Here is a 20,832-nt window from a genome sequence, read left to right as displayed (position 1 = left end):
TGATGTGGGTTTATTTTGTATCCTTCAACTATGTTAAAGTTGTTAATAAAGTAGTTTTTTAGTTTATTCTCTAGGATTTTCTAAGTATGCCATCATATCATCTGCAAAGAGTGATAGTTTTCTTTCCTCATTGTGTATTCTAATTCCTTTAATTTCTTGATTTCTTCTCTTATTGCTGTAGCGAACATTTCTAGTACAGTATTAGATATGATAGTATTAAAATTAATGAAAAGGTATTTTATAAATAATATTTTTTTCTAATTATATGTAAAGATAGCCTTCAACATTCATTTTTATAAGATTTTGAGTTCCACATTTTTCTCCCTTCCAAAGATGGCAAACAATCTGATATAAGTTATATACGTGCAAACATGGAAACATATTTCCACATTACTCATGTTGTGAAAGAATATGCAGAAAAAAGGGGGAAAGCCACAAAAGACAAAAAAACAAATAAAAAGTCAAAATAATATGCTTCAGTCTGCATTCAGAGTCCATAGTTCCTTCTCTGGATGTGGATAGCATTTTCCGTCATGAGTCTTTTGAAATTGTCTTCGATCATTGTATTTCTGAGAAGAGCTAAGTCGATCGTAATTGATCATCGCACAGTGTTACTGTTTCTGTGTACAATGTTCTCCTGGTTCTGCTCACTTCACTGAGCATCAGTTCATGTAAGTCTTTCCAGGTTTTTCTGAAGTCCATCTGTTCATCATTTCTTATAGCACAGTAGTATTCCATTACATTCATATACCACAACTTTTTCAGCCATTCCCCAGTTGATGAGCATCCCTTCAATTTCCAATTCTTTGCCACCACAGAAAGCTGCTAATAAATAGTTACGTACATTTAGGTCTTTTTCCCTGAAAAAAAAAATGTATTTTTTAGCCGAGTTGTGATTACAATTTTATTTGAACTTGAAGGCAAGTTGAAACATAAATATAAATATTCAAACTTGTTTGGAATTTTTTTATTTTTAAAAATGGCACTTGATTTTTCATTAGTTTATTTGAATTTTGAGTTTGATGTAGACATTCACTGAATTATGAGATTTTTATCATGAAGTGAACTGAGCATTATTTAACCTGTCTGTATTTAGCTGCATAAACATAGAATACACTTGTGCTTGGAAAGGCAAATTCTGACTAAGCTGTTGCTGCTTTTGTTTGGTCAAGCATGTTTTTACATCATTTGCAGAAAAACCCTTAATTGAGCAGATAGAAGTAACAAAAATGAAGTATTCAGTGCTTGTTTGATTGAGATCAAATGTATAGATATGTAGAATATGAGTGGACAAAAAGTAGAGACTTAAAACCCAGCTAATTCTAGAATATTCCAGAGCTGATTACTAGATTATGCATTGGGCCTCTTTTTATACCTCGTTTACCTTCTGCCTACATTTCCAGAATCAATAGCTTCTTGTTCATGTATCATAATAGTGACCGCGCCCAGATATCCTGTCTGTTATGTTAGCCCGGCACCAGTGCCCCAACGATCCTTTGTTGTTCTCTTAGGACTACTCTTATTCTTTTATTCACTTGGACTTAGTTGATGCTATATCTATAATAGGTAGCAGAACCTATAGGATACGTTCTCAAAACTGAATCATTGTTCCTGTTAATGTATGGCTTTTCCTGCCAAACATATGCTTGGTCACAAAAACATTGTTGGTTGCCAATTTAGAAAGTCTGCTTCTTGACTTTCTAGAAGTTTACTTTTTGGCTGGAAAAAATTTAGACAGATATTTTTTTTCCCTCAATACTCTTCACCAGTTAGCTAGTGAGAATGCAGAATAGGTTTAGGAGGAGTGAGGCAGTGAGGAGAGTAGTTTGTGGTTAGAGATATGAATTTTAGGGTGCTCAGTTATAGAGACAAAACAGATATGAATATCAGGGGTAATCAAGGATATAGCCATCCTTGTGTATAGCAGAAATAGAAGTGAAGGTGTCAGTATAGGAATTAAGATGTTGATGTACTAGGACGACAAGAAGCTTGCCTGTTGTCTGGAGGAGTGAGGAGTCATTCTGTTGCGATGTAAGAGGTTGAGAGGTTGTGACCCCTCAAAGACTGGAGAACAGGACGGGTTGTCTGGAATGAATTCACAGACTCAAGCATTCTTTAATTCAAGGTGGCAAAGATTTATTATTACGCTTTTCAGTGGACAAGGATTCTTAAAGGATCCTGCGAGAGACTGAGAATGCAGCTAGGGTTTATATGGAAAAGAGCATGGGAAAGAAATGCCGGGACACTGATGAGGTAATCCAAAGGTGCAGGTGTCTTTGGGAGCTATGGATGGGAAAGTACAGGGAGTATACCAGACAGGGAGGGAGATGACAGAGGTATGGATCTTTGGAGTCTGGCAGGAGGAAGAGTCCTTGGGCTGGCCAAGGGCAAATCTCCTTGGACTGGGCAAGGCACCCTCTCCCTCTGTCTTGATGAGAGAATGTTCTGCAACAAGGGAAAGCTTTCTTACAAGAGAGGAACTACTAAGGAATTGGAAGACTTCCAGAGACATGATCTGAGGGCTGGGGCCTGAGCAGCCCAGCTCTGTGTAGCTGTACCAAGGAGAGAGATACGGGTTGTGCTGAGGCCCATGCATGAATAACTGCTAGGCACAGTGTCCTTGGGCTAGGGAGTGGTTGTCAGAGACAGTGTTTCTGAGGCTAAGGAGAAATTGGGGTACAAGCACAAGCACCCAAACACAAGCACCAAAGCACCCCATCAGTTCCATTCTGTGTATAAGTGTCAGACTGATATTCATAAAATACAGGAGAATGCGTAGCATGCTTCATCTTTGGTCCTTTGGAATCAAAACTTGTCATCACATTAATTTGACTTCTAAAGTCTTTCAGAATTGTTTTTCTTTATAATGTTTCACTATATAAAGCAGTCTGTTTTTGCTTACTTCACTTTGTCAGTTCATAGAGGTCTTCTCATTTCTCATGGCACAGTCATATTCCATGACATTAATTTACCATACTTTGTTTAGCCATTCCCCAATAGATGGGTATTCCCTCTTTTTCCATTTTATTTTTATATTATGAAAGGAGCTACTCTAAATATGTTTGTACATGTGGGTCCTTTTCATTTTTTTAGAGGTATATGTCTATTATTGTTATCACTGAATCAAAGCATCTGCTTCATTTAGTGACTCTGACTCAGCTAACTTTTTAAAGCTGTGAATTGTGAAGTGAGTTGCCAGCCTGCATAGGCAGAGGAAGTTTCCTCACTGAGAATTCCCTATGCCAATGCAACCACAGGGCCATACCAAATATTTATGTTTTTCAATTTAAAAAAAAATTGTTTGGGAAATCTACTTTTTCCACTCTTACATTTCCATTAAGAACATCCTCAATAACCTGTGGAAATCATTCTCATAAAGATTTTATAGAAGTGAGAAAGAAATGAGTAACTTTTTCCTTATAACCTATTGATTACCTTTTTTAGATAAAAATACAATCTGTGGGGGTTTTTTTTCCCAGTAACTTGTTGACTTCCTTTCTTTCAGATATCTTAAAAATTAATCAATTAGGGGCAGCTAGGTGGTGAAGTGAATAGAGCACTGACCCTGGATTCAGGAGGACCTGAGTTCAAATTTGGCCTCAGACACACAACACTTACTAGCTGTGTGGCTCTGGGCAAGTCACTTAACTCCAATTGTCTCACCCCCTCCCCCAAAAAGAAAAGAAAGAAAGGAAAATAGAAAAAAAAATTAATCAATTGATCAATTAATCAGACAATATTTAATAACTACCTGCTCTATGCCAGGTACTGGATGCAGACATTGAGGTTACAGAGATGAGAATGAAACAGCTGTCCTCAAGGAACTTACATTTCTTTGGAGGAAATAACATATACACATATGAATATATGCAGAATGAAATGCAAAGTAATGTAGGATGGGGAGCATACTGGCAGTTGGAAGGATCAGGAAAATCTTCTTTTGAGAGGTAATGCTTGACCAGAGGAAGGTCTTGTAGGACCTTAAGGAATTCTGTGGGGCAAAGGTGAGGGGAGAGGCACTTTTTGTGGGGTGGATGTCTCGTGCAAAAAAGCTGGAATGGAGTGCTGTGTGGGAGGACTGGTCAAAAGGTCAGGTTTGTTAAACCATGGAGAGTAGGAAGGTTGTTAATGTATAATAAGACTGAATACTTTGGAGGCAGGTTAATCCCTCAGTGCTTTAGAAACCAGTTTTCTTCCATTAGGGGATTTCTTTTGATCTGACCCAGCTGTTCTTCCCTCATTTATTTTCTTAAATGTTCTTTCTGCTTTATCATATAGCACATCAAGGAACTTGGGTCCAAGACCAAATGTGGTGGTTCCATTATAGCTAGGTCATCCAGATATGCTAGTGTATCTGCTCCATAATGCTCTTCTAATGATACAGCTTAATTGGAACTCAGGCTAATCATTCTGCATTCTGTTTTCCTTTGTACTACTCCTTGTTTTTGTTTTGGTTTTTTTGTTGTTGTTTGTTTTTTGTTTATGAATGAATGGAAAAAACATTTGTTTATGAATGAATGGAAATCACATGTGCCAGCACAGGGGATACTAGTAAAAAACCAATGTAGTCCTTGCCCTGCAGGGATTTATAGTTTAATGGGAGGAGAACACACACGTAGAGAAGTGTTGATCACAGAATGGTGTTTTGTTTTGAATGTTATTGGGATAATGAATAGAACCATAAAGGAGTAGACCGAAACATCCTTTTCAGAAGTAATTTAAGTATTGATTGATTATTTGTTCTGAAACTGAAAAGCTAAGGTAGAGGATAACATAGGAAAGGCCCAGACAGCTGATAAGAAGATAGCTGGGGAGTAAAATAAAGCATAGCTGGAGTGGGTCTTAAATAATGGAGCTTGAGAAGCAATCTTGAGTCAGACCAGAGGGCCTGGCACTAGCCTGAGAATTGGGGAGATGAAAGAGTTAAGTCCTCAAGGTAAGGTTTGGATGCTTCAGATAGAAGGCAGCTGGTAAGAAGATAGAGCGATAATACTGATTGTAATCTTTGACCATCCTCCTGTGTTGCATCTTGCAAATGGATTTATATGCTAATTGGCATTTTCTTTGATTGCCATGTCTCTGTACTTGACAAGGAAATGAAATGTTAAAGTGGTTTATGGGCTCTTTGGCCTCTGTGCTTTGGCATTTGCTTTTATGTGTTAGACTTGTGTAGGGAATCATCAGAGTCAGTTCTTTATCTTTTCTGTGTCTTGTCCTGTTCTTATCCCTCAACCATCTCATTTTCAGAAATATTTGATACCATAGGCCAGAGTTGTTGAACTGGCAGCCAAACCAGATTAAGGTGCAATTTGGAAATGTTTAATAAAATAAATAAAAATATAATACAACATAGCCAGTACTAATTTGTGGTTTTCTGAATCAATATACTACCTGCAGGCATGCATCTGTTTGACACCACTACCATAGACCACCTTCTCCTTCCTGATGCTCTCTCTTCTCTGGATTTTTGTAACATTTCTCTCTTAGTTCTTTTGTGACCTGATTGCTTCTTCTCAGTTTCATTTGCTTATTCATCCCCATCATACCCACTAATTATGGATCTGTCCCAAGGGTCTGTCCTAGGCCTTCTTTACTCTCTCTGCCCACTGTCTTGGTGATCTCTTCAACTTCCATTGGTTTAATTACCATCTGTGTGTTTCTGACTTCAGGATCTACTCCATCAGCTAGGTGGCACCATAGGGCACAGAGCACATCTAGTTCATCTTCATGAGTTCATTTCTGGCTTCAGACACTAGCCACGTGACCTTGGGCAAGTCAGTTAACTGTATTTGCCTCAGTTTCCTTATCTGCAAAATGAGCTGTAGAGGGCGAAACCACTCCAGTATCTTTGCCAGGAAAACTCCAAAGAGTCAGACACGACTGAAATGACTCAACAACAACAAAGTCTCTTGTCAGCTCCCGTGTTACCAGGTGGATGTTTCAAATCGGATGTCTTACAGACATCTCAAGTTCAAAATGACCAAAACGAACTAGTGATTTCCCCCCAAACCCACATTTCTTCCCTATTTCTGTCAAGTGCACCATTATTTTTCTAGTTACCAAGGCCTTCATTTTAGAATTTTCCTCAACTCCTTATTGTCATCTACACATATCTTCTCAATTGCCAAATCTTGTTCTGCCTGCATAATGACTCTTGCATCTATCCCCAGCTTTCTATTCACATAGCCAAAATCTTGTCCTGCAAAAGCTTCCCAAGTATTTTCCCTACAGCATCATTCCGCTCTCCAGGCTATGCTCTACCCAACTCCCCCAAATGATTCTTCCTAAAATACAAGTATAACTATGAAACTCTGATGATACATAAGTTACAGTGTTTCATATTATCTCTAAACTCAACTCTACACTCCCTTGTTTGACATTTAAAAACCTTCATAATCAGGCCTTAGTCTACCTCTTCCAGTCTTAGTACCAAATTGGCCTTCTTTATTTTTCTTATTCAGGACACTCCATCTTCCATCTCCTTTCCTTTGTGCTGACTGTACTATGCCTGGAACTCACTGCCCTCTTCTCCCTCTCTCAGAATCCCTACAAAATTCAGCTCAAGTGCAATCACCTACTAAAGCCTTTTCTGATTCCACTAGCTTGAGATGTCCCTTTCCTCCTGAATCACCCTTTATCTATTTTGTATGTACCTATATCGTATGCATATTGTTTCCCTCAGACCGTAAGCTCCTCAAGAACAGCAGGGACTGGGACTATTTCATTTTTGTCTAAGTAAGTAAACATTTATTAAGATCCTGTTATGTATCAGGCACTTTGGTAAGCATTGCTGGATACAAATAAAGGCAAAACACAGACCCTGCCCTCAAGGAGCTTATAATCTAATGAGGAAGATAACATGCAAGCAACTATGTATTAACAAATTATATAGGAAGGATACATTAGAGATAATCCACAGATGGAAGACATCTGTGGCAAAGCTTCATGTAGAAAGTGGGATTTTAGATGTAATTTGAGGAAAGCCAGGAAGCAGAGCGGGGAGAATATTCCAGGCATGGGGAACAGCCAGTGAAAATGCCAGAAGTTGGCAGGTAGACTGTCTGTGAGAGGAATAGTAATGAGTCTAGTGTCATTGGATCACAGAATGAGAAGAGGAAAGACATAAAAATATTGGAAAGATGGGGGGAGGGGATGTTATGAAGGGCTTGAACACCATATAAAGAATTTTGTATTTGATCTTAGAGGAGATAGGGAGCTACCGGAGTTTATTGAATCCTAGGTCAGAATTGGGCGTTAGGAGTATCACTTTGACAGATGAGTTGGAAGGTGGACTAGAGTGTGAGAAGGAATCCTACCAGTAGGCCATTGTGGTCTGCACTAGGGTAATGGTTGTGTCAAAGGAAAGGGGGGGGGCGGCATATGCAAAAATAATTACAAAGGTAAAATCAACAAGTCTTGGCAACGGATTGGATAAGAGGAGTGGGGAAAGAAAGAATGAGGAGTGGAGGAAGACAGTAATAGAGAAGTTAGGAAAAGGGGGAGGGTTTGGGGAAGAAAGATAAATTCAGTTTTGGACATGTTGGGTTTAAGATGACTACAGAACAATCCAGTTCAAGATGTTCTAATAGAAAGTTGGAAGTGGTCATCAGAGAGGTTAGGGCTGGGTAGATTTAAGATTCATCAGCATAGAGATGATAATAAATCCATGGGAACTGATAAGATCACCAAGTGAAATAGTATAAAGGGAGAAAAGTAGAGGGCCCAGCACAGAACCTTGGGGGAAGCCCACGATTAGTGAGCATGACCTGAATGAAGATCCTGCAAAGGAAGACTGGCCAGATAGGTAGGACGAGAGCCAGGAGAGAGTAGTGTCTTGAAAAGCTAAAGAGAAGAGAGTGATCAACATTTTCAAAGACTGATGAAAGGCCAAGAAGGAAGAGCATTGAGAAAAGACAATTAGATTTTGGCAATTAAGAAATTGTTAATAATTTTGAAGAGAGTAGTTTCCGTTGAATGATGAGGTCAGAAGTCAGACTGAAAAGAAGGAAGTGGAGGTACCTATTGTAGATGACTTTCAAGGAATTTAGCCACAAAAGGGAGGAGAGATATGGAACAATAACTGGCAGGAAAGGATGCATCAAGGGAGGTTTTTTGAGCATGGTGCAGACATGGGCATATTTGTAGGCTGTGGGGAAGTAGCCAGTAGAGAAGAAGATACTGAAGATAAGTGAGAGAGTGGGGATAAAAGAAGGGGATGTCTGCTGGAGAAGATGGAATGGGATCACTTCTGCATGTCAGAGGGTTTGCTTTGGCAAGGAGAAAGGCCACCTCATCATGTGAGACAGGTAAAGGCAGAGGTAGTTGCAGAAGGACATCTGGGAGATATGAGTTGAGGAGGAGGAGAGAAGAGGAAGCTCTCAGAGAAGGATTTCAGTGTTTTCAGTGAAACATAAGGCAAAATTCTCAGTTGAGAGAATGGGGGAAGAAAGGAACTATGGGAAGACTGAAGAGGGATGAAAAGGTTTGGAAAACTCCTGTGGTGAGTGGCATAAGTAAGTTATTTAGGAAGGGTTAATAGGATTTTCTTGCTTCAGTCAGTGCCTAGTTGAGATTATGTAAAATAAATTTATAGGGGGTCCAGTAGGTTTCATGATTCTTGTATCACCAGCATCTCCATATAGTAGGAGAATAGGGGATGAATTAATTAATAAGCATGTGTGAAATGCTTTGCACATGCTTATTGATTAATTGATTCATTCCTATTTTCGGTCCAGTAATTTGTTTGAATTCATCAGGTTGTTGTTGCTGTCTTTTCATCTGCAAGATCAGTTTGGTATTGATTTTGCTTTTTGCTCTTTCTTTAACCTTCTTCTGACTTTGATAATGGGACATTTTTGATAATGATCTGATAATGGGACATTTTTGATAATGATCTCATCGGTGTGGGTGTTTCCTTCATTTATGCAAATTGTAACTCACCCATACTTTTCCATCCTGTGCAAACAGTTATCTGTATCATCGCACAAATCTGCCACAAGTTCTGCCCAGCAGAGAGAAAACCATCTCTGGCTCTCTTGAAGTTGTGTTTGTACGACGGGAGCACGCACCCTAGGCTATATGTGTTATCCCTGCTTTTCATTATATAACTGCCTTACCTCCTTTTCCAGTCATTCATCTCCCTAGTGATTCTTCAAAACCATGGTATTCCATTACTCATAGCCATTCAAAGTCTCCGAAAGAATATTAACAGATATTAACAGATATTAACAACATATCTGTGTTCCAGGGAGAAGTTTAGAGTCATTAAAAAAAATTATACAGTTACCCAAAGATAGTCCTGACTTTTCTTATTTAGGTATATAGCAAGCACTTATTGATTGACTGATTTAATTCAGAACCCAGTTTATCATCTGTGTTATGGCTATTCAGGACATGGTTGGATCTGCTCTAGGTTGTTATGACAGGTTGTATCATAATCAGGGCAACGGGCATTCTTAATCTGATTGATTTTCCCTGCGTGGATGATCTTTTCATGATCTCATTTAGGAGTCTCTGCTGCATTTGATACAATCAGCACAAGCAGTGCTCATATACTTACTGCAAGTGTATCCAGTAAATTTTGTGGTCTTCCATTTGAACTCTGTACTGTATATTCACCATGACAGTGACAAACATATTGACCTCTTTTATGCCTCTACTGATATTATTGATCAGGGATAAACAGTGTTATCGTTATTGTTGTAGCTTTCAAGTAGGATTGTAACATGTATAGAAGATGCCTTATGGGAAGAAAGCCTTAAGGGATTATTTTGCTAAACTGAATCAAATTTTTTTTTGTAGTCAACAGATAAGGACAGTGAAATTTGGATTTTCTGCACCTTTCAGCTATTTGTGAGACTGTAAAGATGTGGCCTGTTGTAAAATATTATTCACAAAAGCCTATTAACTTTTTCATGCCTTAATCCATTTAAATTTGCAAATTATACTCAGATTTAGAAGTGGGAAAGGAAGCATATGAATTAGTAGTTATTGGTATTTTCTTGGTTTGGAATCAAACTTTATCTTTGTTATAACAAGCTGATGGTCTCATGATTGTACAGAGACAGCTGATTTGGAAATGACTCCCACATCCAAAACCTACTCTTCCTAACTGTTAGAATATAATCAGTTTATTTTGTGTGATATTATTTGGTGCTTGCTCTCTCCAGCAGTTCCTGACTTCTTAAGGAATGTGTTCAATATATGTGTGTGAGGCTTCTGTATAGAGCCTTTAGCTAGTTTCACTTCTTATTCGCAAGACTTCTTTCTCACCGTTTTGCCCACCCACCTATATAATCAAGTTGTTAAAAATCAATTTACTATTAAAAGTCTTATGAAGTTCTTCTCCCTTCTAATGCTCTACAACAGATGCTACAGCATAAGATTCAATTTTCTTCATAGGGGTCTTTTTGCATATGTTTATCATGAGCATTATATTGTGATATAACTTAATGTTCGAGTGTTCTTACTGCCTTTTGAAACATGACAGAACTCTTATTTACTCCTTCATTTGCTGTACCAAGGAAAACATATGAACCCTCCTTCCATTTAGTTTCAATTTCCTTTTGTCTTCAATTATTGTAAAATATTAAGATTGCTATGATCCAGTTCTTCTAGTATATGTTTCTCTATTGCCTACAGAATAAAATCCAAACTTTTAAGCCTAGCATTCGAAACCCTTTAGAATTTAGTCCCATCCTTCCAAACTTCACCAACTATTACCCTATTTTTCTATTTCTGCATGGACTCCGTATTCTGAATAAATGGAAATATTTGCTGTTTCTTGACCATGTGCTGCATTTTTCTGCTTTTCTGCCTTAGGATACTTGGTTCTTTCTGCCCATGATGGCCCCAGGTGCCATCTTCACTTCTCAAAAGTCTGCCCATTTTTCAAAGCCCAGCTGAAATAAAGACCATCTCCTCCATTAAACTTTCTCTGATATCTGCCCTACCCCACTTCTGTAATACATACCTTCTGTCATGTGTCACATTCTACCTGATATTATAATTATGTTTTAATTTATCCTCTCCATAAGTTCCTCATTCATCTTTGTAACCACACTTCCCTGAGCACATTGTTTTAGAACTTAGACATTTCCATTGCTCAGTGAATGTTTGTTGAATGTGTCACTCAAATGGTATTTGAGGAAGATTAATCTGGCAGTTGTGTATTCAAGATATTTTAAAAGATACAGGCACAAAAAGTAGGGAAAAGATTTGACACTATTGTAATCCACAAAACAGGTGATCTAATTCAGAATTAGGTTTTGAAGTGGTAGAAACACTAGACCAGGCAACAGGAACCTTGGGCTGTAGCATTGGCAAAGTCATTTCAGCTCTCTGATCCTCAGTTTCCTCATCTGTAAAATGAGGGTGTTATAACTTTTGCTTATTCATCTCAGATTATGAGAAAAGTACTTTTAAGCCTTAAAGCAATGTTTGTTGTTGTTCACTTGTTCAGTCATGTCTGACTCTTTGTGACCCCATTATGGGGTTTTCTTGGCAAAGACATAAGAGTGGCTTACCATTTCCTTCTCCTTTCTCTTCAGTGGATTAAAGCAAATAGCGGTTAAGTGATTTGCCAAGATCACACAACTAGTGAATATCTGAGGCTGGATTTGAACTCCAGTCTTCCTGATTCCAGGCCCAGCTGTCTGTCCACTGAGTCACCTAGCTGAGATTATGATTGTAGGAATTGAGGATGTGACAAATATCTTTCAGAGGAGTTACTGACAGAACCTGGTAGCTGCCTGGATATAGGCTATTAGTGATAAGGAATGCACATATGAGTTCATGTTCTAAGAAACTCCCTCTCATCTAGGTATGTAGGCACTCTCTGGGCAACTTAATCTCAGGAAATTGCCTAGCGCACAGAAGGGTATGTAACTTGAAAAGGAGACTATGGGTTTTTGAGTTTGGGTCACCAGAACAGGGATAGTGCCATTAATAGGAAAGTTTGAGTGGAAGGTTAGGTTGATGTGGAAGGTTATTGATTTGTTTTGTGTCTTGTTGAGTTTATAGAATAATAAGTTCGTATGTGATTTATACAAAGGAGAGAGTATGTGTAGTGAATGCTTGAGTTCGATTTCCTCCTCATTCATCTTCATGTTCCTAGTTTTTATACTGTGGTGTTTTGTTAATGTGGACTTTTCAAGTAATATATGCTTTTGAGGGCTTAGGCTTTTAAGTATGATAAACGTTTGCAAAAAAATTTAAGGATGTTATTTTCTGATAAGGATAAGAAAATAGCAAGATTATGTTTGTCCATTTCAGCATAACTAAGAATCATTCATAAACTTCTATCTAGAGTGTTTGTTATTTAGAACCCAGAGTACCCAAGGAAAGTCCAAGGAGTCAGGAGCTGAGCTGATATATTTATAACTTTCAGATTTAATTCCATATTTTTTCCCCACATAGGATCAAGTTTTACTTAATTGGAATTTTATGTTAATTTTCTTAACCTTCTTACAGAATAATTATTTAGTGTTCATGGCAGAGCTGTTCTGGTGGTTTGAAGTTGTGAAGCCATCGTTTGTACAGCCTCGTGTTGTCAATCACCCACAAGGTAAAGACAAATACAAAAACTTAAAATATTTTGTGACCCTATGCAAAACAAAAGCAGAAGAAGGTTATGTATAACCACCCCTTGCCTGGCCTTTTAAAAGGCAGGCCTGTGACACTTAGAAAATCATGCTCTGGCATGAATCAGTTATGAAGATACTCAAAAACTGTTCCTTCTGTGTGAGGGTCCGAGGTGCTGATTGGTACGGATAGGGCAGTAGAAACGTCCTAAAGATACATTGGGGAAGAACTTGAATGGAAGGTCAAAACCTGCAATGCCCTGGCTGGTGCCGAGTTACTCTTAGCACCATATTTATCGGATTCCACGCTTTTTGCCCAAGTTTCTGTTACATCCTATAGCCCTATTCCCACCCTTAAATAAGATTTTGAGCATTTTAATACTAAAATATTCCAAATCCATTAAATTTTTTTTATTTAATAGCTTAACCTTGTTTAAGAGATATTGTTTATTCAAATGTTGAAGCCTAATAGATTTTTTTGAATTTTAAAATACTATGTTCCATTGATTTCAGGGTTTTTGAAAAAGGAAATTTGTATAAGCAAGGGAAAGGAATAAGTATTTATTAAGAGCCTGCTATATGACTAGCATATGTGTAAACACTATAAATTTCTCATTTTATCAAATGAAAAAGCATACTTACAAATATCCATAGAAGTACAAAGCAAAGAGGTATTCCTGAAGTGTTATCTCTAAAGCAAAATTTGATGTAGCAAAAATTTTAAAAAATTCTCTTTGACTTCCATTATGAAATTGAAAATGTGTTTTTGTAGAAAAAATGTTTACTTCAGGAGTTTATTTCTTCTTTAACTTTCTAATTTTTAACTTGTAACTGTTGGTACTGTAGTACACTCTCTTTTTTTCTCCAATTCTTTTCTTTGTAAATGTACAGGGTTCAAGTCATGAAGCAAGATAACAAACTTTCTCTTACCTTTCTCTAAGGCAGATTTTTTTAAGTGACCATAGTTTTACCTGGGTAGAGATTTCTCTGTGTTTGTCCTACTCTTTCTCTTGTCTCCTCCAGTCTAGTTGTCACTTTCTCTGCCTTTCCAGTATGTCCTTACCAGAACAGCAGATCCCTCCGCCTTCATCACTTGGTTACCTAGCACAGTAGCAAAATGAGGAAAATGAACTAGTCTCTATGCTCCTTCTTCTTAGAATCATAATAATAGTTAACATGTTTGTAGCACTTTAAGGTTTGCATAGTGCATTACAAGTATGATCTCAGTTCATCTTCACAACAATCGTGGGAGTAGGTGCTATTATTAGCTCCATTTTTACAGATGAGGAAACTGAAATAGATAAAGTTGAGTGGCTTGACCAGGTCACACAGATGTTAAGTGTCTGGGGCCTAATTTGACCTCAGATCTTCTGACTCCAGGTCCCTCATTCCATCCACAGCTGCACCTAGTTACCCTAGTAAGCTTTGTCTATGCAGACAACAAAGCCAGATTTTCTCTTCTGCTAGTGGATTCTCTCCATTTGCAAGATTGGGAAAATTGTGTATTCCATATTTGGGGGAGCTTTTTCTTAGCTCCAGGTCATGTTGTATTAGGCAAAAAATGACAAGCCAAAGGATCACTGTACTTGTGATAGGAGAAACACTCCTTACTTCATACAATCTTTCTGTCTGCTATAATGAGCTAAATTCAGTTTAAACACCATGCCTTAGGCCAAATTGTATTCTTCAGAGATGTGTGGTTACCTCTATAGCTTGAGCACCTCTTCCACTGATGTAGTAGTAGCCCTTTTATGACTTGATAAATGGTCTTCATTCCATAAATTATTACATTAAAGTCATTTATGCCACATTTTCTCCTTATTTTAAAAGTTATGTTAAAAAAAAAAAGCCTGCATATATTGGTCACTGTAGTATTGAATACTTGTATATTAAATTAAGTTTTAATTAAGGACCAGTTTTCAGTAGACCATCTATAAGAATACCACTTAAATTCTTCAATTCAAAATATCAAAATACATCTATTCCAATAGTTACAAAAATTAAGTAATTATGAGAAGAAACAACTCAAACCTTCTTCATTAATGATTTATAGAAGCTTTACCTGGACATGTTTGAATTTCCTTTTCAGTGAAATGTTCTCTCTTGGTTGGGTGAGAGGAGATCCTTGTTTAATTACTGTATAGGAAGAATACCATACTTCCTCTAATACTGTGTATAAGGTAAAGAAATGATGACATCCACATCTGGTTAAAATTTCATGGAAATTTTGGCTAAATAAAATACCAAGTTTCCATTAATTTTAAAATATCTCTATTTGCTTTTATTCTCACTTTACACAAGATTAATCCAGTTATAGCTGACTTTTTTTTTACAAGCTTTACAGTATAATTATAGAAAATCTGGAACACTTCAGGAATTGCATAGAAAGAGTTGAGTTTTTAAAAATCATTTTAGTAGAGAGACAAGTATTTGCTATGATTTTTGTTTTAACACTGACAAGGAAAAACCCTGGAGCAATAAGAAAACAGCACTCTTTGATGATTCTTATTCTTGTTCTTTTAAAACCTTTCTTCAATTTGTAAAATCCCCCAAACCTGCACACACTTGGGACAACCCCTGGTAGTTGATACCAAGCTCCTTAAACCCTTCTCAGGTATCCCTCAGGTACAGTTGGTAAAGCTTGGGATTTGATAGTGGTGTTATTGGATTACTGAGGGGGAAAGTATCAGAAGAGTAGCGATATAAATTTAAGTGAAACCTTATAGAATGACAGTTTCACTTGCCCTATCCTGATTTCTGTCATTTTTGCCCCTGTTCACATTCAGCCCCAAGGTAACTTTCCTTCCTGACTCTACCCTCTCATATATTGAAGGTGAAATGAGACAGAACTATTGACCTCAGTTCAGTCAGCCAGTCACCAATAGAACAACTAGCCATCAATTTGTTTAGGATTCTTTCTCTCTGCTCCAAAGACATTTTCTAGATCAAAACTTTTTTTTAGACATTGCCAGTGCTAGGGATGCCATCCTTGACTCCTCACTCTCTTACTCCTCATATGCAATCAGTGGTTAAGTCTTGTTTCCACCTTTGTAACATCTCTCCTATGTCCCCTTCTCTCTCCTCTTGACACCTCAGTCCCCTTGGTGCAGGTCTTTATCACCTCACACCTGGACTATTTCAGTGGCCTACTGGTTGGTCTTCCTGCCTCAAGTCTCTCCCCAGTCCAGTCCGTCTTCCTAAAATGAAAGTGTGGCTGTTTTCCCTTTCTTCTCCTCCTCCCTATTTAGTAAACTCCAGTGGCTCCCTATCACCTCCAGTATCAAATAGAAAATCTTCTTTTCAGCTTTTAAAGCCTTTCATAATCTAACCCCTTCCTACTTTTCCAGTCTTCTTATACCTTACTCCCCTTCAACCCACACAGGCCTCTGCTGTTCCTCGACTAAGACACTCCATGTCCTGATACCAAACATTTTCTCTGGCTGTCCCCCATACCAGCACTACTGTCCCTTCTCACCTTCACCTCCTTTCTTCTCCAGCTGCCTTCATGTCTCAGTCAAAGTCCCATCTTCTGCAAGAAGCCTTTCCCAGTTCTCCATAGTTAGTGCCTAACTTTTGAGGTAATCCACCCCCAACATTTTTCTTATGTATATATAAATTTGCTTTCTCCCCCCCCCCATTAGACTGTAAATTCCTTGAACTGGGACTAATTTTTGCCTTTCTTTGTATCTCCTCTGCTTATCACAGTGCCTGTGACATAATATATGCTTAATAAATAGCAATTGACTGACTGGCTGCTGGGAATGAAGTACGGTTTTACTCTTTTTCTGGTCCAATCCAAATTTCTAAAGAACATTTTCCTCATGTTGCCTACTGTATATTATGCCACTTTGAATGAATTTTTTTTTTGGAATTTTTGTAGACTTTGAATCATTATTTGAGTTCTAAATTTATTTAATGTTGGAAATATTAAATCATCGGCTAAAGAAAATTGTAGCTAAAGGCTTTCATTTTCTTTTCTAGCTGAATCTATGAAAGATATGCCTTCTGTTCCAGTCTTGAATGCTGCCAAAAGAAACTTTACGGATGGTTCATGCAGTTCTGACTTCCCTACGAGGTAATAACAGTGATGTATCACCATGCTTGCAATATTTACTAGTGAAACTACAGTAAATGCTAATTAACTTCAAGAGAAGCAAGAGTTTTATAAGCTTATAGGGGTTTTCATAGCCCTTAAAAACCATCTTTAAATACTCTTTAACACCTTTATCCAAATTAAGTATTCTTTGAGTTGCATTATAAAAAAGTGTACTCTGAATTCCTAACAGCCACCTCAAAACTCAACTTTTATAGCAATGGATTTGTAAGATTTGTTAGAGGAAATACGTTAAATTCATATTCTGTAGCGCGAATAATCTATTATTAGATTTTTTAAAGTATATAAAATATGAGCTTTAATCTTTGAGGCATCTATTTTTACATTTTAAAAAATTTTTATGTGGCTACTAATAGATCTCAGCAACATAATAGTACCAAAATTACTCTACGTATACATTGTGCTTTCGTTCGTAAAATCAGGAAACCTATATCAGAAGCAAAATGAAAATTTTGACTTGATTAAAACCATTTCCCTGCCATTTAACATGTCCTGGCTTCTTAACCCTGCACAAGGTATGGGGAATTAATTTTGTTGGATGTTTTTGCAACAGATTCTGTAAGCAACTTTTAATATCTGTTTATCAAATCTAAAGTTTGTTTTTATTTTGGAATCTCTAATTTGTTTTTTTATTTGAAATTGATTTATTTTTCTCTGTTTTCTGTGTCTTTATTTATATTTTCCAGAAGTTGAATCAAACCCTTTTCATTTATTTTATGTTTTAGAACATCCATACTTTTTATACCTTTTAGCTAAGAAATTCAAAGAACTTTACTTAGGTATGAAAATATCATAATTAAAATTTATGTCACCTTTCTTCATGGCTAAAACTAAGGTAAGCAAAGTTGCATAAATATTCAGGGTTAGACCTAATACGTTAAAGCCACAGCTCTTGGCATGCTGTTTTAAGAGAAGAGTAATATCTCCATTCTGTAGCTACCTGTGTGGTCTTGGGCAAGTCATTCAACCTCCTCAGTCCTCAGTTTCCTTATCTGTAAAATGAGAGGCTTGGACTAGATTGAGGTCCCTTCCACTTGTAGGTTTGCAATCTGATTATCCTATAAAAACCAAACAAGTGACAGGAGTAATTTTGGAGGGATGAGAAGAGCAAGCAGGGCCAAAAGTATAGAACATGAATGGGAACCATTTCTGTTGACCCTTTGAAAGTTATGCAGTCCATAGCCCAAAAGAAACTGGAAGGGAATGTGTTTCAAGTGAACCACTAAGGTCATTGTCTCCTTCACCCCCAACCTGTGCTCAGTCATTAGGAAAAAAGAAATTCTTAATTTTTCCCACTTCTCCCCCAGTAAATGTGTGTCTCAGACATGCTTAAAACTTTGAAAGGAAGATAGGGTGACTCGGGCCAGATCTCAGTGTCATTTGTTAAGGTGTGTTCTCCTTCCCTATCATGAATTAGAGGACGTTGGGGAACAAGGTGCTGCTTACTTTTACTGGCACCCAGACCTTTCAGGTGTGGCTTGATCACCGTGCTTGCTGTGTTTTAAATTCCTAGAATGTGAGAAACAAATATATTGGAATATAAGTGCAAAAACGAATTGTAGATCCACATAGATGATTTTTAATAGCTCATTGTTCTCATTATATGAATTATCTCCTGTTAGAACTGATAATGAAGAGTTAATTGCATGTAGAAATGCATTCTGAAGTCCAAATTTAAATTATCTTGAATGATAATTTGTTTTTGATTATCTCCCTTAATTGTTCCCATTGTTGTAGATAAGTAAGAATTAACTGGAGATGCAACTATATTACTGATTTTATTATTGTACCTGGAAAAAAAAATGAAGTTTTGCTTGAGAGATGCAGTATGGTCTAATGAGAAAGAGTAGTAGACTTGGTATCAGGATACTTGAATTCTAATTTTTTTTTCTTACTTACTTTACTTAATAACTGGAAGATTATGGACTTATTAATTTCTCAGAGCCTCCATTTTCCCAGCTTATAAAATTGGGATGATACTTGTACTATTTTACCTCACAGAATTGTTGTTGGGAAAGCCCTTTGTAAACCTTACTGTGCTATATAAACTTCTTAGACTTGGAGAGTCTAAACAAGATATTGTTTTAACTATATGATATGCACCAGATTAATTTTACCCATCCATGCATCTGTCCATCTTAGTTCTGATTTTAGGAATTCAGGAATAGAAAAAATTAAGAGGGAAATAGAGCTGGTATCAGTATTTAGTATCATAGGTTTAGCTTTCAAGTTGGAAGAGCTGTTGGCTCTTGGTCATACTACATGACCCTGTCTTTTTACATTTTAGGAAATTGAGACCCAAAGATATTAAGTAACTTGTCTGAAGTTACACTGGTAGTAAGTGGCAGAGCTAGGATTCCAAACCAGGGCTTCTGGTTGCCAATCAAGTACTTGTTCCACTGTACACAGTTTATTCTTTGTCCTTATTTTACTAAATTTTTTAAGATTCATATTCCAAGTGGACATCAGAAAATTACTATTAAGAAATTCTGTTCTAAATAAAATGCCCTCAAATTCTCTGCTATACTTGTATACTTAAAAAAAAAACGAACAAAACTATGAAACTTTTTTTTAAGATTTATTGTTATTTCAGCTACTTATGTAGCTGAAATTTTTTTTTACTAAAACTTAAATCAACTTCTTTTTTTGGGTTGACATGCATAGACATAGGTTCATGTGTTTGGTTGATTGGTTAAGATTCTAAGTAAGTCCATTCAATTGAGTTCTCCTTGTATTGATTTTCAGATCAGATATTGTTTGTGTCATATTATTTCTTTTAATGTGAATTTACTAATCTTTGCAGCAATCTATTATCTCTGATAAAAGTCTCGTTTCTAAGATACATAAGGAACTGGGGCGGCTAGGTGGTGCAGTGGAAAGAGCACCAGGCCTGGAATCAGGACCTGAGTTCCTATCCAACCTCAGATACATACTTCTTGTGTGACCCTGGGCAAATCACTTACCTTCAATTGCCTCCCTCCACCCCAACAAAAAAGACATGGGGAACTAAGTCAGATTTTTAAGAAAAAAGAGACATTCCCCAGTTGATAAGTGGTCCAAGGAACTAAGCAGTTTTCAAAAGAAGAAATCTAAGCTGTCAATAGCCATATGAAAAAATGGTCAAAATCACTAATAATTAAAGAAATTAAAATTAAACAGTTCTGAGGTATCACCTCACACCCGTCAGATTGACTAGCAGATGTCTCAGACAGGATTTGAACTTACGTTTTCCTGACTCTCAAGTTCAGTGTTCTGTCCCCTGTTGACCATCTAGCTGCCTCATGTATGATCACAGTTATTATTGTTTTCCAATATATGAATAAGTTTGGGGTTTGAAAACTGTATAAAGTGTCTGTTTCTTAATCTTCATAGTATAGAATGAGAGGTGGAGAAATTGTTTATATGTTCAACCATGGTACACAGAATTTTTTGTGTAACAAATGTGTAATATTACTTTGATTTGTTTTAGGGAAGGCACTGCATTTTCCCAGTCTCATCATCATCTGCCTGCTAGACATCGATACCCCCAGCCACCATCTGATTCAGGTAAAAAAAGTTACAGATTAAAAGAGGATGAGCTTTAGTTGTATTTTACATTTATTTGTTTTGGCTTTGAAATAATCACCAAGAATAAGCATTTATAAATAAATAGGAGTGGTCATTCTTTATCCTGAAATAGTGGCTAATGTAGCTGTCTTAAATAGCTTGTGTTTCATTTACTTTTTCAGTTAATTAGAAAATCTGCAGTTTTTCAGATTGTTACTTTGCTTTTTGTAATGCTAATACTTAGGTTTATAAAAGTTCTTGTTAAAAAAAATTGTTTTCTTGTGATAAAATGTTTCTGTTTTGCTTTTGAAGGAGGAATTAGAAGGTCTACATCTATGTCTTATGTTGATGGCTTCATAGGGACATGGCCCAAAGAAAAAAGGTAAATAATAGAAGTTATTTTTAAATACAGCCACTAAGTAAATCTGTTAACCAGATTACTTAATCTAAGTTTGTGTTTAGTCCCTAAACTATGGGAAGTGTTAGAGCGGGTATGTAGTTGTGAAAGGGATTAAATATGGTTAAATTTAGTGGTGAGTAGGTTGCACCTCCTGACATCTTCCATGACATCTCCATAATTATAAGCAGGTA

General features: G+C 36.9%; 1 protein-coding gene across 4 annotated transcripts in view; it reads left to right on the top strand.

The window, feature by feature from the left end:
* Positions 1-20,832, top strand: part of CAMSAP2 (calmodulin regulated spectrin associated protein family member 2) — a 152,723-nt gene that overhangs the window by 107,664 nt on the left and 24,227 nt on the right. For all 4 annotated transcript variants that reach the window (XM_021002984.2, XM_021002983.2, XM_021002982.2 and 1 more), the window contains 4 exons: positions 12,472-12,565; positions 16,563-16,656; positions 20,165-20,241; positions 20,554-20,623. In XM_021002984.2, the coding sequence (XP_020858643.1) occupies positions 12,472-12,565; positions 16,563-16,656; positions 20,165-20,241; positions 20,554-20,623 (335 nt within the window). The remainder of the gene's footprint in view (positions 1-12,471; positions 12,566-16,562; positions 16,657-20,164; positions 20,242-20,553; positions 20,624-20,832) is intronic.

This window comes from Phascolarctos cinereus, unplaced genomic scaffold, assembly GCF_003287225.1.
Source record: "Phascolarctos cinereus isolate Bilbo 61053 unplaced genomic scaffold, phaCin_HiC Scaffold_5;HRSCAF=322, whole genome shotgun sequence".
In the NCBI taxonomy this organism is placed as follows: Eukaryota; Metazoa; Chordata; class Mammalia; order Diprotodontia; family Phascolarctidae; genus Phascolarctos; species Phascolarctos cinereus.
This window is presented reverse-complemented; position numbering and strand designations above follow the sequence as displayed.